We start from the raw sequence: 24696 nt of genomic DNA, 5'->3' as shown, positions 1-24696 counted from the left end.
TTCTTATTAAAGATGCTTTTAAAAGCACCAATCCTATCAGAACTCTGCCTGTGACTTCCATCTCTTTATGTAAAATGTAGATTCATGTAGGCACGAGTGCAACATATATTTCATACATTTCGAAAACTGTTTTTAGCATTAAGCAGGAGGTGTGATTTCATGCGGCACTGAGAATATCTCCGGCTGCGTATACTGATCAAAGTATGACATAAAATACCGCGAGAGTGGGTCGAGCATATACAGAACAGAGCGCTCTTAACTCGCTCTCGCGGCACTTCAATGTCATACATTGATCAATCTGCACAGCTCCGAATTAATAGGCATGTCCATGGACATATTTGTCTATGGGCGTGTCTATTACCACGTGACCGCCACTGGTCTCTTCTTCGCTGGTGTGCGCAGCAGCCGCTCTATAAAAACCCATCGTATCCTTACCCGTTCTCTTGTTTCGCGATGGTGCGCCGGAGTGTCGTGATCGGGACGTGTATGAAAACAAGCATGTGGCCACAGGAAGGTAAACGTACACTTGTAGGTTTTCTATGAATTATACGTTAGCCCATTGGTTGTCAGTGTTTTAAATAAAAGGCAATGTTTGAGAGCATGTTCGCGCATGTGCGACATCAGCACGTGTTAAAGATATGTCTTGTATTTTTAGGTGGCTGAATGAATGTGAATGCATGAACTCCAAACGAAGACTCCTGAGCTGCTATAAAACGCGAGCGTGATGTAAGTGGCTTATTTTCTTTTCTATATTGATGAATCCAGCGGCAGTCAGCTGAGCAGGCCTGACACGTGTCTGCACTAGTGTTACTCTGCTGGAAGAGTAAGGCACCGTTTTGCTCCATCAGGTTTGGCTGTTTTAGTCATTCCTGATGCTAGCATTGGTGATGCCATGCTTTCTGAGAGTGGATTGTGCTCACAAAATGGGGCAGTCCTAGTCTGGAGGCAAACAGTCTTGTCAAGTAGTTTAAAATTGTTTCAAAGTTAAGGATGAAATTAATTAATCTTTGTTATATGTTCGGTCTCACAAGATCCTACACCGTCTTGATCCAAATGACTGCTTCTGTTCAATCGTAAGCAGTTAACTTTTTAGAAATCTGTATTCTATATTTTTATATTTAACTTTTTCTGTACTTTAATAATCGTGTCATTTTATTGAGTGCCATTTAACTGGTCTCCTGTTATATTTACTAATGTTTGTTCTGATTGTTTTTTTTATTCCTAGGTCCTGTCCAGAGGTTTTCCAGGACATCAGGCCTTTTTCTTTATGGTAGGGATGTTAACCGATGCTTCTTGAGAAACTGATTTGCTGTGGTGGGATGAACATAATCAACATGGCATTCTTACATGAAATGTGGGGACTTGTTTGTTGACTGATCGCAGTTTGATAACTGAGAATCTTTTTTTTTATTTTTTTTAAGTGGTTTCTTCTAATTTATAATTTTACCTGCAGGCGGAGCAGTATATGAATGAAGGAACCAGTCGAACGGACCACTGGCATCATTTTAGTGCAGGTAACATTAGTATTTTAAGATTGCTAATCCAAGTTGATACCATCATAGCAGAAGCGTTTCTCTGTTGTGATGTTTTTATGTCTTGGAATAGCATATGCAGGGTTGGCACTGATTTTTGATAACATGGTTTGCAAAAATCTGACAAAGAAGCCTGCTACAGTTTTTATTTGTTGAATAATGTTGTGCATTTGTCAAGTTTTATCTAATTGTCTCCATTTCTTGTCCTGTTCTAGGAAAGGCGTTAAAAGGAAATGAAAATGAAAATGCTTTCCAGCAATTTAGTAGAGACAACGTTACAATGATACTATAATGCTTTTGTGGAACCGTACATGTTATAATATTGTTGTTTTTGAAGACATTCAAACTGTATATTGTCTAGCAAGAAACTCAAATTTTTGCTTGTACGGCATTATAAAATGTTGGCGCTTTTTCTGTAAAGCTTAAAGCATTGTATTAAAATTGAATGCAAAACTCATGTGTATTATGGGATTTATGTAGGTGAATATGCTATGTGAGCTCTCTTGAGTATTGTTTGTGTTCCTGGTAGGGATGTAACGATTCACTCAGCTCACGATGCGAGTCACGATTCTGATCTCACGATGCGATTTATTGACGATTTACTCACGATTTTATTTTTACAAAATGAGTTGAAACAAATTAGAAATGAACAACTTCCCTTGCATTATTTCTTAAAAGCTTCACGTTTCTTTGTATAATAAAATGTTTTATTTCAAGTAAAACTAAACTGCAATTTTATAACAAATTAAAAATAGAAATAGTCTCTTTAATATAAACAAACTAATACTGTCTGAGCTATTCTTGGATTTTTTGCATTTAAGAAATATCAGCATGTCCACGTTTAGATTTGCAGTGAAAATAGCGGCCCCTGCCGTTCAAAAAATGTATTGCGATTCAGTTCACACCTCAACCGATTTGAATCGTAACCGATTTCCAACCGGCTCACGGTGAATCGTTATATCCCTAGTTCCTGGGTTTTTTTTAGACAAAACATTTTCATGTTGCAGAGGGCAACATGGTGATCTAAAACATGATCTTTTTGAGTTATGTATTGCTTGAAAAACAAAATAAGCTTTGAGGAAAAGTAGGTTCCAATTTTTTTATTTCTTTAATTGTCTTGATTGCACTAGAAATGCTCTTTAAAAATTGACTGAGCTTTTCCCTTTTAGGGGTATGGGCTAACATTGCTGAAGTCGTCTTGTATTATGCCTTATGAGTTGATTTGCTTTGCTTTGGTTTCCTTACTTCGATTTGAATAAAAGGCTGGCAAATTTTTTTTAAAGGAATTTCCACCAGTCCTGCATAACCTGAACCGTAAGCAAATATGTGGCAGATAATGTGTATTTTAGGTACTTACCAAAACGCTTGAAAGTGAAAGTAACTGTCCATTACCATGTGAATGTCAACCTTACCAATGGTTTTCACCATACTGATCGCTCATGTCAATATTTGTTTTTAGATTTTTTTTTCATTTTTTACTGCATGATTGTCCATAATGCTGCTGTAATTTTAAAAACTGGTATACTAAATTGCTATTCTTAAAGTCTGTTAAATTGGCTACTTGATTAACTATAATTGTATATAAGTAGTGCAGATGTCCAACTCCAGATACTGAAGTATAGTGGAACAAGTTCAGGTATACTTCAGGTACATATTGCAAATATTTAGTAATAAAACATTTTGGGCTAAATAGTAAGAAATGTGCATTGTGTACAAGTAATATCTCAATTGAAGTTTAATTATAGTTTTATAGCAGTAAGCCTTGAGCAATATGTCAGTAAATGTGAACACACATATATACTTTTTATGAAAAGAAATGCATTTGAAATGTATTGCTTTTTTACTATGCTGTATAGCTGCCATTCCATCGTGTGTACAAGTGCCTTGCTGTTGCAATTTTTAGTGAAGGGTTTAGATTGCTTTGGTGATTCCAGAGAATACAGTAAATGTATGTTTATATGTGATAAATACTTTTGTCACAAATATGACTTTAGAAACACAAGAGTTTTTCTGTAAAGGAGATGTTTCAATTGTTGATTTTCTGGTTCTCACTTTTTTCAGGGGTTTAGAAAAATATCACATTTTGAATGCAAATGTCACATCAGTAACTCCGTCACATTCGTATATTTTATTCAAATTCATTATCTACTACCTGTATATGTTCCTGTGATCAAAGCAGTGAATCTTTTTTTAAAATAAGGAGTAATGCAGTTAACTGCAGTTATGTTGGTCCATGGTTGCTAATGCTAATAGGACAGACTTGAAATGACATGCTGTCAACGTAAAGTATTTTCTACCTTTGTTACCAAAATTTGTGTCGCCTTGAAAATACACAACACCAGGAGAGCTGGTGTTCTCAGTACAAGTTATGTATTATATCTGGATGTGCACGAAATGTAAATAAATAAAACCACACACCTCAGATTCCTTCAAATCATGTGACCGGTTGAAATGATGTTACAGGAAATTCCAGAGGCGTCCTCTTCATTTTCATTCATCTATGTAACTCATATCTTCTTTCAGCCGTTTCACACAGATGAGGCTTTCTGTGACAACTCCACAACAGTTTGTAAGTATTGTATATTAAAAGTTTGGAAGAAGGTTTGGAAAAACTTCGAGAATACACTTTTAAATACTTATAATTCTCCTTGTGTTAAAGGCGTAGCAATGTCTAATACTGTAATTCAATTATTATTTTTAGCATTTTGTTTGTTTATGCAAGTGCGTTCAGCAAACGTTAAATTTAACCCTTTAACATTAAAACATGCATTTCCTATAAAGCTACTTTGAAACTACAGTACTGTGCAAAAGTCTTAGGCACGTTTAGAATTTTAAAGTTTTACTTAATTAATATTGCATATAGGAATTTATAGTCTGTTATATTTGACCTGTGCTTCTCTCTCCTTTATCTTAAATGTGTGCTCTCACTGAGCGTGTGTGTGTGTTTGTGTGTGTATCTATGTCTATGTGTGTTAGTACGTGTGCATATTGTGTGTGTGGAGTGTTTTGTATGTGGGTATGTCTGTCTTCTGTGTTTTCAACTTTTTCTTGTTTTTGCAGGTACAACTTTAATTGTTTTGCTTATAGTCAATATGTCTTATGTACAGCTGCTTAGTAACAATGAAAATTGTAAAACGCGCTATATAAATAAAGTTGAGTTGAGTTAGTATTTTCATCCCAATAAAATGGTTTTAAGCCTATTTATATATTTTGCTGTAGTGTGTCAGTAGTAAATATTATTTTACAATTTTAAATATTTATTTTGCCATTATCTGTAATAATCCACTGAGATTTTTGTATGCACAAGAAGTGTGACAACAGCCGGTGCTCTACACAGAGATGTTTAAAGTCACTAGGAGTAAAATTTTACTTTTAAGTCTGTCAAAATGCTAATTAAGTAATTTTACTCTTATTCTAACACTTAAGAATTGGAGTGATTCATAAAGGTTCATAAGTGTTAAGACTAGGTCTCAGCTCCTAAATGATTTAAGAGAGCTGTAGAGGTCTCCTAACCTAGTTAAGAGTAACAAGATGGCAGTACAGTGACAGATACCATGGATTTTACAACAAAGAAACAATGTGTTGGAATGATATGATGACAGGGAGTTAATGAAATAATATAATAATATATAAAAATGTTAAATCCATTTTTTAAGGATTTGCAGCTTTGGTATTTTCCTTATATATATATGTGAGTGTAACAGGATGTGATTCAGCAGCTTAATTATTTAAATTTACTGTTAAATGGATACATATTTGTAATATCTTGGCCCATACAGAAAAATTAAATTTTGAAACTGCAATTTTTAACTTTTTGCATCTCTGTCGCCATCTCTGTTTGAAAAATGAAATTGCAGGTTACTTTATCTATCTATCTTCATATGGGTTGAAGTCAACGTACAGCTCAATATATTTATCACTATTATAAGGTTACCGTTGTAAATCAGGCAGAAATTTTTAAACTTTAAAAAGTTTATGTACTTGCCCAATAATTAAATTTTGGTTTATGTTAAGTTATGAATTGCAGCTGTACTGTATATATTAATAATAAAAAATACAATAATAATGTAAAGTCTGAATTAAGTAATGTCTTAATTTATTCATGAATAAATGGTGCCATGCTGCTGTGACTTAACCTTTTGCAGGCTCCCTTTTGGCAGATTCAGGGGTCAAGGGTGGCCATTTTGTGTTTAAATCAGTGCAGTCCTTAATTTACAACATTTAAATCAGAATTTAAGAATCACTCTTAAACTTTACTGAAAGTTGTTTTTAGCTTCTTTATAAAAGTCTCCTACTCTTAAAAAAGTCTTCTTACTAAGAATTTTTTGACACTCTTAAGAGCATTTTTGAGAAGTTTTATTCATATGGTCACACTTCTTGTGCATTCCAAAATCTCACTGGATTATTTCATATTTAACGGCAAAAGGAATGGTTAAAAATATAATCTGATATTTATTACTGACACACTATATCAAAATATGTAAATAACTGTCTTAAAATTATTTTTTTGCGGTGAAAATACTAATGTGCCTAAGACTTTTGCACAGTTGTCTATGCATTGTGAACAGCACTATACAAATAAATAAGAATTTAATTGATGTGGATGTGCCTTTTTTTCATTACAGACAGACATGCTGCATCATGACTAGTGTTTACAAAATGAACTCAGGAACGCTGCTGTCATCAAGACTGCTTTCCTTGCTTAAAAATGGACAATGGGAAAGGGATGATGTTGTTAAATTGTTCATAGCCCTTGTGAAACAGTTTGATGACAGAAAGGAGGATTTCGACACATGGATAATGAAAATCCTTTATAAAGTGGAGATTTACAAAATCAAAGCATCAGATTTTACTTATCCGAATGGTGATCAGTTTGTGGATCATGTTGATGCCAAAATTAAAGACATTATTGAAAATAATGACGCGAGAACACTCGACGAGATCATTTGTGAAATATGTGAACAAACAAATATTGATAAACAAGTTATGGCTGAAGTCAAAGACATTGTTTCATTTGTGTCCGAACGTCTGTCATGTTCCACCTTAACACACTTAAAAGAAATAAAGAAAAAGTTGTTTACGCTTTGCGAAGCAGTTCAAAAGACAAAGAAAATGATTCCTCGACTGACTCAGATGGTGAGCTGGTGCCTTCTTGTTCTTTCTAAGTCGAGTCACCTTGTTCAGGTTGGAACAGGAAAGGGAAAGTCTTGCATTGTGGCCATGTTTGCTGCATATCAGGCATTGGAAGGAAAAACTCCAGACGTCATCTCAAGCTCTCCTGTACTTGCTGAAAAAGATGCAAAGGAATGGTCCGGCTTTTATAAGGAACTGAAAATCACTGTTGATGTCAACACCAACAAATCTAAAGACAAGGACCTAAAGAAGTGTTATGAATGCCAGGTGGTTTATGGTACGACTGAGAGTTTTGCAGGCGATTATCTGAGACAGTGCTTTCATAGATTGGATGTGAGACCTGAGAGAGAGTTTCATTGTGTGATAGTGGATGAAGTGGACTCTCTCATGTTGGACAAAGGTCTTGAGGTGGTCTTCTTAAACACTGAGGTGCCTCTCATGGAACAATTGAATGGAATACTGGCTGAAATCTGGCATACTGTCAGCCAGCTAAAACGCTTGGACACTGGAGAGATTTTAGGTCCCATTCAGCAGTTCTCTAAGATTTTGATTGAAAGCTTCCCTGAAAGCGATAAAATTGATCACCTCAGTTTAGTGCAATTGGCTGTGAATGCTGGAATTCTTCCTACAACATCCTCTATACAGAAGCAGGAAAATCTAAAGAATATGTTGGAACAGCTAGAAAACGCAAGTGTTAAACAGATGGAGGCATTTTTATCCATATTTGCGGAAAACTTCCCTCAATATGTCTTTAAATTGTACCTCCAAGGGCCTGATGGAAATGTACAAAAACAGAATGAGATCAGTTTGTCAGGTACAAATACGAGACAAGAAATATCTTTTCTTTTCCTAGAATCTGGACAATGCCGTTGTGTACTTTGAGGAGGACCTTATAGGTTCATTGGTGAGGATTTTCAAGAAAAGACATCTGTCTGCAAAAAAACAAAATGGGTCTTGTATCCCAGGCCTCCATGACCTTATTGATGGCAAACTTCAAACTTGGATAGAAAATGCTCTGAAGGCCACAAAAATAGTTCTTGGCCATGAATACATCCTTCATGGAGATGGAGTTGTTCCTGTAGATTACATGTGTACTGGTGTCGTGCAGAACAACATGGTATGGGGGGATGGACTTCAGCAGTTCCTTGAGATGAAACACCAAACTAAGCTGTCCAACATGAGTCTAATAACAAATTTCATGTCTAATGTGGGATTATTCAAGAGATACAACAACCACATTTTTGGGATTACAGGTACCTTGGGGGACCAAACAGAGCTAGACATGCTGAAGAAGCTCTACGATGGGATTGAAACTTGTCAAATTCCCTCATTTAAACGTAGGAAACTTTATGAATTGGAAGGATTGGTAATCCCGAAGAGGAGGAATGGGTCCAGAAGGTCTGCAAAGCTGTCAAGGAACAAGTGTCCTCCACAGTCTATCGAGGCCCAAGAGCAGCACTGGTTATCTGTGAAACAATCAATCGTGCAATGGTTTTGCACAGTGCTCTTGTCGACACCACCTTCAACGGAAAACTAAAGCTCTATGTAAACAACAACATGGATAACTCTACGATAGTAGATAGAACAGTTCAAGAGGGTGATGTCATTATTGCAACTAATCTTGCAGGTCGAGGTACAGATTTAAAGGTCTGTGAGAGCGTTAATAAAGCAGGAGGTCTGTTTGTTGTGCAAACCTTCTTGCCCTGAATGTCCGTGTAGAACAGCAAGCCTTTGGGCGAACTGGACGCCAAGGGAGTCCAGGATCCGCTCAACTCATAATGTGCTGCAGTCATTTCTCTGAATCTGTCAAACTAATAATGGGCTTAAACACATCTTTCAACAGCTTATTTAGCTGTCTGGATGGTCTAGCAACTATCTTGTGTTGTGTTACAGAGAGTCTGTTTGAGAAAGCTCTTAGTTGCTACCAAGAAAACCCCAGTTCTCTACACCATAAGAATATGATCTCTGCCCTAACAGCCCTATTAACCCTGAATTCATTCGCATTCGTGACAAGTAATCTGGATCAGGCAAAAGTTGCCAGAAATATTGTGGTAAATTTCAGACTCTCGCATTTTCTAGAAGAAGACATTGCAAAAATTACAAAAAAGGAAGAGCTTTTCTCCGTCTACCTTGACGTTCTAGACAACATTTATGAGAAAAATTATTTTTCTGAGCAGCGTGATGTCATTGTGTCCTCTCTTCATGAGTGCTGGGGTCTGTGGCTCATGATGAATTTCAGTGAGGAAAAATCCATTGACACATTGAAGCAGCAGTTGATGGTGGACATGTTAAATGCAATGGAAAAACTTTTGAGTGAACAAACCCCCTCCTCTATGGTCTACTATTACATCAGGTCTGGAAACAAACTTCGTCAGAATGGACACCTTGCAGAGAGCATGGAGATGTACACCAAAGCAGTGGAGGATGGCGATTGTGGAGAGATTATCCCACAGTATAATCGTGCATTGGCAACTATTGCTAAGAAAGATGCTGGCTATATTGCTCAAGCATTGGCTGACCTGGAAAAGGCTGACAAAGCAATAGATTCATATAAGTTATACATGGCCAATTTTCAAACTTTTGTGATGTCAAGCCAAGAGCCAAAAGGGCAAGACGGTACATTGTTTACCAAACAGTTTCAAGTGAAGGCTATGGTTCTGGATCTTCTCAGAATGAACATTCAAGATGCTGTGATGAAGCTGAGGAGGGCTGAAAGGACAGGAAGAGATGTGAGGCTGACCACAAAACACCACATTTTTCTGATAGAACACAGTCCAATCTGTTTTACTAGAGTTCTGACACAACTGGTAATGGAACTTGTAAATGTCACATCACTGGGTCTTGACACAATTTTCTCTCTGGATACTCAATTTTCTCTCAGTGGCTTTTTGTCAAAAATGTTGTATAATAGATGATAGTATATTTTAATGCAATATCGCTCAAGTATAGTATGGCTCTATATCAGCATGGCTGTAAATAGGCCAGAGCAGCGACTGCAAGAGCAATATTGCATTTATACAGTTTTATACCAACGTGTTTATGTGTATACCGCCATCTATTGTAACAGTAGCAAGTTGACACAGCAATTTCTGTTATGTGAAATGCGTCTCAAGACCCTTGTTTAAAAACGATCACTTTTAAAGTGATTCCTAAATGCCGTGTCTTGCTCTAAGAGACACTGCCAAATGTACGTATGTTTTACTTTCAGTTTCATAAGTGCGACTTAGTGGTGGAGTGAATATTAGTGGTGGAGTGAATATCGCATGACTCTAAGCCAATCAGATTCGAGAACCAGAAAGAGTGTTGAAATTACTGGCATATACAGTATACTGTATTGTGTACACTTTGCGAGAGACCCTTAACCTTCAGAACTTAAGAACTGTGTGTTTTAGCATCACTAAATTCATTAGAGATTATGGTTCATATTAATAGGCATCACACACATCAAGATTTGCCTTATGATCACTTGCACTGTGTTGCTTTTGTCACATTACAAAAACTCTATATTATAGAGCAGAACTTCTCAAAGTCCGGACTACCGTCCGGAACCGTACCCAGAGAGGATTCAATCCGGACCTGCCTCCATTTCGTATTTCAAGTGCATTTATTGTATGTGTGATGGATAATAAATGCGCCTTTCCTAGTTTAAAGAACACATGTTAAACGTGTAAATCATCTATTTAGCCTTAACGAAGAAAATAGAGTTTTCAAAGATGACGGGACATAGAGGTATGTGTTCATTTTGTCCCCAATCCAGCACAAAGCTATTCTGTTTGATTTGTTACAAGACAGCTGGAGTTGTCAAGAGTGGAAATGTCAAACACCACTATTAAATGTGACACTAAAAAATGCTGACACTTTAATTCATTGTTTTGCCACTTGTGCACTTGTTATTAATGTGTTTTGAATGCAAAAGTCACTTAATTTTTTTGTTGTATGGAAAGTTTGTTAAAATAAGTTTATTTGTTATATAAAGTTATAAGCATGTTTATTAAAAACAGGTTTTATAATAACCAATTGTTCCGGACCCTTCACTTAGATAAGAATTTGGATTTAGACCTTTGAATGTAGACTTTGAGGAACCCCTGTTATAGAGTGGACAGTGAGCAGAGTCATGTACATGCTAAAGCATGTCAATTAATATGTTTATGATACAGTTTTGAACTGATTGTCTTCTCTTCTCTGCCCCTCAAATATGCAATATATTCAATATCGCCATAATTTTATTTTCCTTTGCTTAGTTGGTTATCTAAGTAGGCTATGTTCAGTTGTGTTGATTTCCTTCATTACTTTACACTGCAGTGATTTCATCTACTTGGAATTATAAGGTTCCATTTGCGTTCTGAGGAGTTTTGAGATATATGCATTCCGTTTGAGTTTTTGTTTAAAAAAGTGCAAAAATGTACACCACGGAAATAAAAAATCACATAAGAATATGTGAATAATTCAATTTTGACAAAAATGTCAGACCCTGTATGAAATGTAGGCCCTACATCTTAATTTCAAAGTGATGATTTGTTAGTGATGCTTTGAAAAAGCATAACTATTGTTATTCGAACATACATCTTATAATTATTCTTGTTCCACCAAAAGTTTGGCACGCTACTTGTCCCGCAGCTTTTGACATAGACCCATGAATGAATACATCACATCGACGGGCCTATTCGGGAATGGTGTGCTATGACTTTTATAAGCGATCGGGTGGGGAGGGGCGATGGGGGGAGGCGAAAAACCACCCAAAAAATCCCATTGATTTAACATTGCGCCCAACTTTGACGGGTCGTAGCTCCGAGCGAGGAGATCGAAGAAAAAAACGGATAGCGGACGATTTGAAGAGGCTATCAGGCTCTGTAAGAACATCACTCACAATGGGGTGTAAGTTGTACCCCTGGGGTGTAAGAACCTCCCAAAATTTCCCAATCACAGGAAGCATGCCCATATAAGGCGTAAAACGTCCCGTGTTGAATATCTTCGCAGTACAACCACTTAGAGACAAGGGGGTGGGCTCATTTTACTCAGGCTACCAATCAGAGTCACATGATCACTATGAAGTTATAAAGCCACGCCCATGGCAACCGTTTACAGCAACCTAGCAACCAATCCCATAGACTCCCATTATAAAAAGTCCATGTGGATATCTTTGCAACACAGTGTCGTAGAGACAAGGGGGTGGGCTTGTTTTACTCAGGCAACCAATCAGTGTCCCAGGATCATCTTGAAGCTATTAAGCCACGCCCATAGCAACCATTTACAGCAACCTAGCAACCAATCCCATAGACTCCCATTATAAAAGGTTCAGATGGATATCTTTGCAACACAGTGTCATAGAGACAAGGGGGTGGGCTCGTTTTACTCAGGCAACCAATCAGTGTCCCAGGATCATCATGAAGCTTCGAAGCCACGCCCATAGCAACAAAACATGTCAGCCTGGCAACTGTTTAGCAATACCTATATCTCTGCATGGGAACATCGTAGAGAGACGGGGGTTGGTTCGTTACACTCATAGCTTCGAGCATCATCAATTGGCAGTTTCTAAGCCACGCCCATAGCAACCAAACAGGTTAGCCTAGCAACCATTTAGCAAAACCTATATCTCTGCATAGGAACTTCGTAGAGACACGGGGGGGTTCGATTCACTCATAGGTTAGAGTATTATCAATTGCAGATGCCAAGCCACGCCCATAGCAACCAAACAGGTTATCCTAGCAACCATTTAGCAACACCTATATCTCTGTATCAGAACATCTTAGAGTCATGGGGGTTGGTTAGATTCATTAGTACTTAAAGTGTCATCACCCTAGTGCCGAGTTCCGCGGTTTGCCACGAAATCATCACTCACAGTTTCTTTAGAAAATGTCCTATCTAGTTCTTGTTGTTATTTTTAACATCAAACCTTTTAACCTGATTGATTACAAAATTATTACAGTAGAAGTGTAGATTATATATGTTCAACTGATAAAACAACAATTTCTCACTTTTATATAACTTTTTGGATACCTACACAACAACAATTGAATAGATTTTCATGAATGACAAGCGTTTTAAATCTGATTCAATATTACCATAAACCCTCTGGGCCTCGTTTAGGGATCACACTTGGCTCCTTCCCGAAGCCTTGAAATCTAACTTCTTTTTTTTCAGGAAAATTAATGTAATATATATTGTTCAATGTTTTTTTCTTTCGCATTTTGATAGAATTTTATGGTACAAATTCATATTTATGCAACAATTATCACCTTTTTTTCACCACTGAAAACAAAAATATTTTTTAAACAATTTTTCAATTATTAAATTATTACAGGTATAAAGGTAAAAACAGAGACCAGGCTGTTAAAATTCTTTTTTTGTGTGATTAGTGCCATCTGGTGGTCAAAAAAGGAAAAACGTGTGTAATGGCATGTGTAATGGTGGAAGTAGGCTCCAGTAACTCTCTATGGAGTAGCTTGTGAATTCCAGTTGTTCAGATATGATTTAGGGTTTGTGGATTTGAACGTACATTTAGACAATTTTAAATTTTAACTTTTGTCAACTATTTGTCAACTTTTAGATATTTTTGGTTTGATAAGTACCAGGTTTTTCATTACAATCAAACATTGAAATTTTGTTAGAAATGGAACACATGGAAATCCTTTTTGTTACTTTTCATTTATAATTAAAAACATCAAAACATTTTTTCAGCACAGTCGCTGATATTTGTTTGTGGCTGTAGTTTGTACCACCAAAAGATTCTGTGACTTCATATTTTTTCATATTTCTCATTAATTTCCTATGTCCTATGCCCATTTTTGACCGCGAAGGAGCCAAGTGTGACTTTTTTGTGACCCTTTAACATACGTATCATGTCCATAATTTATTTGTGTTCACATAGCTAATGCTACAAAAGTCACCAAGTGTCATCTCATTCCGATAAAGCTACGATTTTTTACAATTTTTCGGTCAAAAGTGAGTCCCAGAGGATTAAAAACATTAGCTTGGTCACGTCCAGTCCCATTATGTTTAATCTCATTATTAAAGCATTATTAACTGTTTATTTTTTTATTGAATTTAAACTGATAATGTGAAGATCAGCAGATGTGGGCGGATCCGTAAAAAAGTGGCGTCAGTAGTCCCACCCCTCATGCGTCATGTGACCTGAATGTTGACGTACAGAGTGGGACATTGGCGCGGTTTAATACAAACCCGAGAGTTTGTTGGTAGTGCGGTGTTGAATTTTCCACTTGAGCAATGTCGACACATCAAAAATACACAAGTGAAAATGATGCCAAACACGACGAGAACAGGTAAGATTTGAGAATAGTTTAATGTTGTGTGGATGTTTGTTTTGTTTATGTTTTATGACTAATTCGTCGTCGGCTAACCTTGGTATGCTAGCATAGCAGCACACACAAATAATAGCCTTAAATAGTAACGTTACACAATTCTGTCAGATTTGTGTCGATTAAACAACATTGTTCAAGTCCTCCTAATCTAATTTCAGTTCTGTTCATACATTCAAGCTAACGTTAGGTCTTAGAAATGTTGCTTTGTTGCTATTGAATGCAACGGAGAATCTCCCGCCAGTCGTATTGTGTTCACATCACGAGTCCAAAAGCGCCAAAAGAGTCCAGACTTTACCAAAGCGCTACCGTCTTTCTCGATTTATGTTTTGTAAGTTAGCCATTTTGTGATTTTTGCCGTAAATGTCTTGAATGCATCTGTTGACGGCAGGTTATTTTGTGTCTGGTTTGGATTACAATTAAAAATTCTTTTGAAACCTAATAAAATGACTTATAGCTGCTTGATCGTGAATATTTATATTCAAATGTATAATGCACGTATTTAGTATAAAATGTTTAGCTTGGTTTCTTTAGTTTGAAATGCTTGTCAACATGTCCAACAGGAACAAAGGCCCCTCAAGATGGTCCAGCTGTAGGAAACGCGGTGCAGATGGTAGTCTGAGAAGATCTCACCCTAATGAAGAGGAGAACAAAGATCAGAGATGTTCACAGAGACCAGAAAGGTGAGTTTTTTCCTATCAGGTTTAACATGAACTTCGATTTATTTATTAAGAGAGAGAACTGAAATTGTTCTTTAATGTTTATCTGTGTTAATTAATTGACATCAAGTTTTATAACATTTCTCAAGCATTAGTACTTAATTTGCAATTTGACTAAATTGAGTTGTTTTTTTACTTACTCTGAACATGTGAAGTGATGTGTAGTGGTAACACGAGTGGCATAATCATGTCGTTTTTCTTGTTCAGTTTCACAACCCCAGAGAGTGAAGGGCCTGTGTCCAGAGTAAAAAACTGGGGTGATGAGGTGGAGGCTGAGGAAATGCGCTCAAATGTCCACCGTGACATGCATCGGTCAGTTGCCTCTCTTGGGATTGTTTATTGTTTTATACTGTAGTATGAGGTCTACTTATGACGTTCGCGTGGTTTTTACATTCAAAAACATCAAAATCAATAAGTAATATGCTATTTTCTACCCGGCTCTGAAAACGGTTTGAATGGGCGTTCCGCCATGAAGACTTGGAAGTGAACGCCCACTGCTATGATTGGATAGCAGTTTGCGTAGTAAACTTAGTTGGAACCTTCTGTGGATTTGGTTAGAGACGTAACGTTAGGTTACATATTAGCACTATTCGCACGAGATTAGCATTATCTGGGGACCTCATGTGATTTATAAATGACCCCCCCACATCAGTATTTCATGTGACGCATTCGCACGGGATGATTTTACTCAAATTTACTGACTTATTTCCTGGATGGCTTTGCGTATAGTTTGTATAGCCTATAGTTGTATCGTGTTTAAGTAATGATATATGACCTTACCTGTCAGCATTTGAGACCGGTGATCGCGAACCAGACAGATCATCACCGCGGGTCTCAAATGTTACGAGAGTTTCCATGATAAATAAACAAATGGGAGACTCCCGGTAATTTATGAATATGACCCAGCACCCGAAATAATACCAAAACACTTCAAAACAGCCTCCATTATTCGCAAACGGTGGATAAAACTTTGAAAAATGATATATGAGCCCGTTAAATCACAGAGATGCTGATTCGCAAGGGATTAAGATCACAGACAACCTCTGCAATTATTACAAATGACTAAAGTTAGAGGTCCCCAGGTAATACTAACTTAATCCCGTGGGCATATCATGCGATCTATAAAAAAGCAATAGTGAGGCATGGTACAAAAATGTTTTACTCGCATAGATTGCTGCGCCATTCCTATTGGATTCAATATTGACGGCACAGCACTGCTTTTTAATTTTAGTCTCTCCGCAAATCCAGCGTCGACCTGTGACTTGTTCACGAAGGAATCCTCAGAGAAATGAAACGATCAAACACTCCATGTTTTTCCCACGTGAGCTGGAACGTCTTTAAAAATAAACGTTAACCCCGCATTCCTAATATCGGAATCCGAAGGAAGGTTATGCAGCGACTGTGTTCTTCCACAACCAGGGATGGCACAATATTTAGCTATCTTTAACTGCATGTTTGTTTATTGCTTGCTCGTATGGGATTCCTTTTGTGCCAATAATAATGAACGCAAACTTTTTAAAAAACTAACAAAAATATACAATGAGAAAGAAAAAAAACACTTTGATAATGAAAACAATAAACTCAATTGCAAGAATGTGACATGATTTTCAAATAAACTGCTATTTTTCTTAACAATTTTCTAAGTATCGTTTTTGCAAATAATAGTTTTGAATTCGCTGCTAGATTTTTCATTTGCGCTTTCCGAGTTTTCGTTTACGCTTCTCAATTTTTTGTTCGCCTTTCTGGCACAAATCTCACATGTAGGCGGGACTTATGGCCGCTTTACGCTGATTGGCTAGTGAGTTTTTGATTGATACCTCCCTGACAAGGAAGTCGATACTGCAACGAATCTTAGAGATCTGCATGCTGTTATCTTTATTGTTTGTACTTAAAACTACTTTCTTATTTAGTTAGTATTCTAGTAATTGGTATTTAAAGTTTGTAAGTCATGCGCGGTGTGGATCCAAGCGTCCTCCTCAGCCTCAGATAAATGAATGTAATTCAGATAAAAAAGAAAATCACAAAGTTTTATTCCTGTACAGTAGCAATTCTGTCTTTACTAAGCGCGTTCATTGTGTGCTTTATATTTTTTGTCAGGTATTATTTTATGGACTATTAAGATTATTTTCTTAAAAAGGAACGAACAACTTGCATTATAACATCCAATAAAGACACGTTACAGATTATTGGGTTGTGAGGAATTAACGTGCTAAATGCAAACATTGCTGCATAGTTACTGTACAGAGAAACTTTAAGCGATTTTATTATCTCGGTTACATAAACGTACCTGAGGGTGACTTGTGTCCAGCTGAGGAGGAGGATGACGATGTCGCTCTTGCATACGGTCTACTTTTAAAGAATTAAGTCCACTTATAAGTTATGTACTGTATCATTCTTTTTAAACTCATGGTGAATGTACAGTATTATACCCCTTTCTTTACATTCACAGAAAGTACACCTCATAAAACACTACCAATACATTCAAATGACATTTATGTTTTTTAAACGCTACAACAAAACAAATTCCTAAGGTGACACAATTAGCGGCCTTTAGAGTGTTTTATTAATTTAGTCTGCCTCTTGCAAACAACAATTTCATTATGTATTTACACACCTACGTAAAACAAGTAAAGGAAAAGCAGAAGAGAGACTTCTTAAACTATAAACAAACATTTAAAGATAGAAACAATACATAAAATGCCACCACGATTATAATCTATAAATCAGAAATATGAACTGGAAGCATAACACTTTATTGTATATCTCCTCAAAACTCACTAGGCATCTCGTTTTCCTGATATCATTGTAATTATAAATTATAGTCTGCTGTCTTGACGGCCTCTAAACCCACGTAAAGTTGCATGTGAATATGGCTATCTATCCTGTCTTTACTCGACGTTGGCTTGTTGTTAAGGCATGATAGAGCCTGGAAGCGTGTCCTACTTTTAAGTGCGTTAATGTTGGCAACCCTGCTAATATACTAACAATTTAAGTACAAACACTAAAACAGTACAATACAGAAAACCGCAAACAGATTGCTCTCTAATCCGCTGCACTGTCTTCAGTATCGACTTCCTGGTCAGGGAGCTGTCAATCCAAATCGCACTAACCAATGAGAGTAAAGTGGCCATAAGTCCCGCCCACACGTGAGATTTGTGCCAGAAAGGCGAACGAAAAATTGTGAAGCGTAAACGAAAACTCGGAAAGCGCAAATGAAAAATCTAGCAGCGAATTCAAAACTATTATTTGCAAAAACGAAACTTAGAAAATTGTTAAGAAAAATGGCAGTTTATTTGAAAATCATGTCACATTCTTGCAACTGAGTTTATTGTTTTCATTATCAAAGTGTTTTTTTGTCTTTCTCATTGTATATTTTTGTTCGTTTTTTAAATGTTTGCGTTCATTTTTATTGGCACAAAAGAAATTCTATATGCTCGCTCTATCTGGTTCCGCGCCACTTGTTACTTCAGTTCTGTCATGCGCGAACCAGTGGGCGGGGCTAGAGGAGTAGTCATTGATATTCTTTCTGTGGAGGCTGTGTTCAACCTAGATAGGTGCATTCCAGAACCTGGCGTTCGCTGGGCCTGGTGTCAACAGTAACAAGAGCGTTTTCAGTTCTGACACTTGCATATGATGTTCGTGTGAATACGATTCCGTCTTATATAACAAAAGCTCGGGTTAAAATTGTGGTTTTAATTCAAGGCACCTTTAAGGGGCATATGTAATTAAATTCTGTAAAATATTGACAGTAAAGACTACAGTGTTTTTTAAATAAATGCACACAACATTGATAGACTTGATGAAATGTTAATTGGAGGTCCCTCCTTTTCAGATATAGAAGAAGAATTCTTGCATCAGATTTTCCCCAAAGAGACAGGAAAATCTCATCTGGAAGGTTTGTGCAGCAAGTCGTTGAATTGTTTTATATAATTGAGTATATCCTGTAAATGTAGTACTGTATGTTTTTTCTTATGTAATACACCTGATTGAAATCATCACCTCAATAACAGAGAGATACTATACATGTACTGTCAGATATGGGAGACATACAAAAAGTATAATTCAGTGGAGTTGAGCACCACTGCTTTATTTAACATGTGAAACAGTATTATAAAAAACATATCACACAGAAAGTCATGACAATGGTAACGTTGTCTTACTCAGCTAGTGATGTCTAGTTATTCTCTTGAAGCTTTTGCATGTATGATAAAAAAGTTGTGTAAAGTGCATTAAGGACTATGCTACTTAATGGAGTTTACTTTAGTGTACAAAAGGTGTTTACAAAAGACATTACAGATTTGAGGGTCCTGAGAGCCTCATACAAAAAACCATACAAAAATACAATATTGCAAAAACAGTGTAAATGATATGGTGCTATGCTAACTTAAACTCAACCAAAGTACTTTTTTAGTGATTAACCATGTATTTCTTACTTTCCAGTTCAGACTCCAGAGATTCCAAAGACTCTCCTGCTAAAGGTGACATAGAAACAGATGAGACGACGCTCCTGAGAAGACAGAAACAGATCATCTATGGGAAAAACACTCTCGCCTATGACAGATACATCAAAGAAGTTCCCAAGTAAGTAGGAATATGTGAGCTCAGCAAGACCGAGAGATTGTGTGGTCTGAAAGGAAAAGAAAGCAATGCAAATTGATGAAAATATGTTTTAGGTCTTAAGTACACTAAAAAAATAAACCTAGTTCATTATTGTTGATTATTAATCATCTTTTTGGTTTGCGACTAATAGGCACATTAGATAATCCCATTGTTAAAATTTTAGGCATATGAGAGAGTCAGGTGTTCATCCAAGGACTCCAAACAAGTTCAAAAAATACAGCCGACGTTCCTGGGATCAGCAGATTAAACTCTGGCGGGTCAGTCTGCACGCTTGGGATCCCCCTGCAGAAGAGGGAAGTGAACTACAGCAGATGTAAGTGTCGAAAATGCTCAAATGAAGCTTCAGTAACTTGATTTTAATAAGGAGGCTACATGAAATACTACTTAATTACTCGCTGTATAGAAAAATAGAAAGCAAAAAGTGGTGAAACGTTCAAAAAATAAATGTTGATTAGGTCCTTAAACCAACACTTTCCGTAATGCATTCAGATGACTTTCATCTCAGATCTTGATATGTATAAAATATGAACTCATATGCGACTGTTTTTAACAGAGAGGAAATTGATCTTGGTGAAATTATGGATTTTGACTTTGATGTGGAGTGTTCAGCAGATACAGAGACTGCATCCCACTATCCAGTATCCAATGGAGCGTCATTGTCTTTGCAAGAGGTAATGTACCTACATGAAGCGTGTTCAGAAACATATAAATGATAGGATTTATATTTATGAATAAGTTGTGCACAATCAACCATGATCCTCTTGTGTTGCAGGATTCGTTCACAGGCACTCCTAAAAAGATGATGAAAACTGAGGATGCTGAAATGGCATGAGCACACCGACATCTCCAGGCTCTATTAGAAAGCTGTTTTATTCCACTGTTTGTCTCACCGTTTGTTTGATTATTATTGTGAAATAACGGAAACAGGTTTTGGCGTGTCTGTAATGAGGCAGGGTTTTGCCATGATCACAGAATTCAACATGTTCTTTAAACCCACACTTTTTAGGCCTTTGCAAAAGAAAATGTAAATGTATATTTTGGACTTTAATTTGTATGATGCTAATCTATTTGACGGTTGGTGATATTCTTTTGTATTTATCAGTTTATTTGTTCACTTCAAATTTCTGCTGTTATAAGTTGTTTGTGGTTTTAAGTGCATTTTTTTAATTTGCCTTTTGATCATTGTTCATTTGTATTTTATGCTAACTATTTTGAATAAAAATGAAACTATAAAGACCAAATAATAGTCAATCATTTCACCTTGTATTAAAGTGTATTATGGCGATCTGACATTTTAATGACACTCAATGAGATGGACACTGTACTTTTAAATCCACTTTACAAAAAGGGAAATAGTAAATAAATGTTGAGAATGTATATCTTGATATTTCTGCTTTTGCTCCAAAATAAGTAAAAGGTGGTTTTCTTTTACCCCAGTTTGAAGTAAATTGTATTAATACCTTCTGAAAAAACATCTGAAATTAGTAAAGAGAGTTGAAAGACAGTGTTTCAGCTGTTTCCATTTCACAGTAAAGCAATAAACATTTGAGACCACATTTTTAAAAAGGTATAGCAACATGCGGACATCAGTTTCTTGTAAACCATTCATCCAAAATATAGACTGCTTTCATTTTTGGCCCCTCCAGACCGGACACAACTTAACAAATTATCGTTTTGTATATAGGTCTGTTACAAGCTCTGCAGATCCCTGTAAGATCCACACAAAAAACTGCGGTTTTAGAACGTAGGGCACCTAAAACCCAGCAGACTGAACAGATGTGCCTAAGGTCTGGTCTCCCATCAAAACTATTATCCACACACAAACACTCTCAGGTGTGGAATTAAGCAAAGAAAAATTTATTTAGGCGCAAATAGAAGGACCAAATGTCTTTTGGAAGAACAAGTCAAAACAAAAAAAGGTGGTTAAGGTTTTATGTCAACATATGCTTACCTCCCTGACTGAATAAAATTCATTATTCACAGGAAACGTTTAGCACCCCCATAACTGCATAGTGAGTGTAGTATTTATTTTTCTTGATTTTTATTTATGAACATGCATTTTGAGTGAACTGTTCTTTTGACTGTTATGCGCTTGTCTCTGTCTGGCTAGGATCTAAGAACCTTAGGGAAATTCATCTGGGAGTGTTGTACTGTAAAAAATGACACGGATATTAACTAAAAAAATGACTTAATTTTTTTTAAGTACTTTAAAGCTTATTTTTAATGCAATATTCCATGAATAAATCAAGTAAAATTATCTTAATTATTCAAGCACGTGTCACATGATAAACTTAAAAAAATCAAGAAGAAATACTCATTTGAGCATTGGAGTTAACTTCTTGATCTTTTTTAACATCGGTTGAACATTTATTATTGTTTGCAACATATAGGATGTACAAGCAAGCTGAGAGTTGTCTCAGTACTACATTAGCACCATTATTGTTCACTGAATGAAAAAAACTCACATCATGAGCTCTCCCATGACCTAAGCCCAAGCACCACTCTTCTGAAAGATGGTAACCACAAAACTCAAAAATACAAACAGAATCTCTTCTAAATATTAAAAACAACTGAACAATAAACACTATCAAGTCTTTCATTTTATTGTAAAGCACATAAAATAGCATTCTTTTTCACAAAAATGACTCTCCTATGCTGTCGCATGCTGGGAACTCTAAATTCACTGCTCAGTTAGTGAAATTAACTAAAAGAATTCATGTAGTCCTACCACAAAATAATTAAGTAAAGATCCTTTATACAAGTTTAAGTGGGTTGAACATGATAAAATTTTAAAGTTGAATTCACTCAATAATTCGTGCATTTAGAATTCAGAGATTTTTTTTCTATAATTTTAACTTAAAATTTGGTTAAAAAAACAAGAACACTATTGTATTAAGTAAAGTTTACTCAACTAATTTCGTGAAACATACTATACGAAACAGAATAATTTTTTACATTGGTCTGCTGCACTGTCCAGTCCTCTGCCTTCTGGGTGATGAGTAAAGCATGACAGTTTCTGTAAAGCATAACAGTGGCTTCTTTGACCCTTTGGTCCTTTAAATTCATTTGGTCACCTGTCATGCTGAACTGGTTGGATTTTTCACCGCCCCCCCCAAATTTAATAAAATAAAATCCTTACAAAGATGTAAAGATAAAGATTTGTACAATTTTAGAATAAAGATTTTGAGAGCCATAATACAAGCACTTTAGACAAAAACATAACAGAATTCAGGGATACATAAAAATCTCTGGTCTATAGGAAGCCTAGGAAAAGCTGTCTATAGTTTGGAAGACCATACATTAGCTTTGTGTAGCATTTTAGTCAAAATGATATTGATATGGAACTTAAGAGTAGGAAATGGTGACTTGTTTTGCAGGTAAATAATTTGTCACGTTGGAATGATAAGGTTCTATCTGCATTCTGAGCACTTCTGAGATAACGAGCTTCAAAGTTTTGCATTTCATTGGATCGCTGAGTCCATGCATGCTTTATGGATGCCTGGATGGAGCACATCCTCAAGCAGAAGATCAAGTTTAGGTTAATGTGAAATATATTTTTGGCTCAGTACATTTTGAACGATCTTTAAAATTAACTGTTTTATTATGTGCATTTTCAGTCGTATCAAGCCAAGCTCTTTGCTCACCAAGACTTTGATCTGATTCAAGAGCTCATTCGCTCAGAGCAGTACAGCCATCACAAACTGCTGTCTGTGCGCATCTTTCATCAGGTGGACGAACTGTCCCTGACCTCCTGCGGCCATGGAGCCCTTCAGACACTGCTGTGAGTTCGGCTCACAAGTATTATTTTTGGAAATGTGGAAGACAGTGAATGGAGCTCAAATTGGACTGTGCACCACGTTTTCTGATCAAAGAAGGTCTTTTGACGAATATCACTGGATCTGTAAGGGCTAAAATCCTAAACAGGCAAAAGTCTTTTTTTTATTTGTTTAAATCAAACATATTTTTTGAGACAATACAACCAACTGTGGATCAAAACTACTCTTTGAACTTGATTGTAAAACTAGTATATTTTCTACACATTTAAGATATGCAACTAGGTGGCCACCATCATTTACAGTGTTTTATAATAACACTGAGGAAATCCTCTGGGATGTGAAGATCTACTGTTTGTATTTTCAGAAACATTGTTAGGGAATAAAAAGTTGTCTTTTAATAAACAGTGAAAATAATATAAGATTTATAATAATGTGTTGGATATATTTCAGTGCAGGACACAATAGCTAACAGTTATTTTTTCATTGTGGTATTGATCTTACAAGTTTTGTAGGCCATGTGATTAATCTTCTGCATTTAAAAATTGCCAACAAAATATTAGTGTTATCTGGCCAGAGCCTTCTAATTGACTGAAAAGTTGTTCAGTCAGTCTATTTTGCTATGAAATTCGTTTTACATGAGTGAGTTAACGGAAATGACATTTTTTGTGATTATTTATTGAACATATTAAATGTAAAACTAGTTACAACAAAGCCCAAGATCCGCCCATACAAATATACATAAATGTAACAATAAGGGTTATAAAATAAAATATATATATATAACTATAACCAAAGCTATTAAGATCATGATTTCAAAAGGTTTGAAAGAATTTCAATGAGGTCCAACCAAATTGTATTGCCTTTCCGGTGGTGCCATGTATTTTAGCTGTAATACTCCAGAAGAGCGATGTCCAACAAGTAGGACATCCAAGTAAACATCACTGGGGTAGATGGATCCAACCACATTTTCAGAATAACCTTTTTGGCATCAGTAAGAGCAGTGAATAGTTATAATATTTTAATATAATAATTATTACAATTATTTTGAATAATTAGATATAAAACGTCCTGACACAGATATAAATTAAGAAAACGGTCAAAAAGTGTTTACAACCACTGTAGATCAGTGTCTCTCTCAACCAGGCAGCTAGGGCCTCAACAAACTTCCAAAGCGGACTGAAACTGAATTTGAGGGGTGATTATTTGAAGTCTTGATTATATTTTTTTGGGTGCTTAACAAAATGTTTCGAGTTTCAAATAACGCTTTATATTCACACATTTCATCTGTATTCTACACCTCTGTATTCATAATTATGAAAACGAGCTGCTGAGTTCCTGGTTAACTAAAGTTCAAAAAATGTAAACCCATAAACCTACCCCTTTAATGATTTGAAGGCAAAACGAACAAGAAATAAACTGAAAAAAAGAAAAAACAAACAAGATATGGTTATATTAATAAAGAACATACATTTTTCTATTTATTCCCAGCTCTAGGTTATTTATATTACTGGGTAAAAATGGTGAGAAATTGATGGATTTCAACGCAGTTGCACCTGCAGTAACCTGCGATCGGCAGTGACCGGCAGGTGGCGACAAAACA

General features: G+C 36.1%; 2 protein-coding genes and 1 non-coding gene across 4 annotated transcripts; all 3 read left to right on the top strand.

The window, feature by feature from the left end:
• Nucleotides 1-393: 393 nt before the first annotated feature.
• On the top strand, nucleotides 394-10579 carry LOC130564288 (protein translocase subunit SecA 2-like). 2 transcript variants are annotated; one of them, XM_057350250.1, is made up of 7 exons: nucleotides 394-514; nucleotides 656-726; nucleotides 1032-1073; nucleotides 1226-1270; nucleotides 1454-1514; nucleotides 1748-4101; nucleotides 6158-10579. In XM_057350250.1, exon 7 carries the CDS (start codon nucleotides 6174-6176, stop codon nucleotides 7545-7547), a length of 1374 nt encoding a protein of 457 aa, XP_057206233.1. In that variant the 5' UTR covers nucleotides 394-514; nucleotides 656-726; nucleotides 1032-1073; nucleotides 1226-1270; nucleotides 1454-1514; nucleotides 1748-4101; nucleotides 6158-6173; the 3' UTR covers nucleotides 7548-10579. The 2 variants fall into 2 exon arrangements, with proteins under 2 accessions (XP_057206233.1, XP_057206234.1); XM_057350251.1 differs by lacking the exon at nucleotides 1032-1073.
• On the top strand, nucleotides 761-954 carry LOC130564299 (small nucleolar RNA SNORA74). Its single transcript, XR_008964227.1, has one exon. It is a non-coding gene; the product is annotated as a small nucleolar RNA SNORA74 (small nucleolar RNA).
• Nucleotides 10580-13815: 3236 nt separating the features above from the next.
• On the top strand, nucleotides 13816-20553 carry slbp (stem-loop binding protein). The gene is made up of 8 exons (XM_057349628.1): nucleotides 13816-13945; nucleotides 14545-14664; nucleotides 14908-15012; nucleotides 18533-18595; nucleotides 19141-19281; nucleotides 19484-19633; nucleotides 19874-19991; nucleotides 20093-20553. The coding sequence occupies exons 1-8, from the start codon at nucleotides 13890-13892 to the stop codon at nucleotides 20150-20152; spliced, it is 813 nt and encodes a 270-aa protein (XP_057205611.1). The 5' UTR covers nucleotides 13816-13889; the 3' UTR covers nucleotides 20153-20553.
• The last annotated feature ends 4143 nt before the right edge of the window (nucleotides 20554-24696 follow it).

This window comes from Triplophysa rosa, linkage group LG13, assembly GCF_024868665.1.
Source record: "Triplophysa rosa linkage group LG13, Trosa_1v2, whole genome shotgun sequence".
NCBI lineage: Eukaryota > Metazoa > Chordata > Actinopteri > Cypriniformes > Nemacheilidae > Triplophysa > Triplophysa rosa.
Note: the sequence above shows the minus strand (reverse complement) of the source record. Positions and strands in the feature narration are given on the sequence as shown.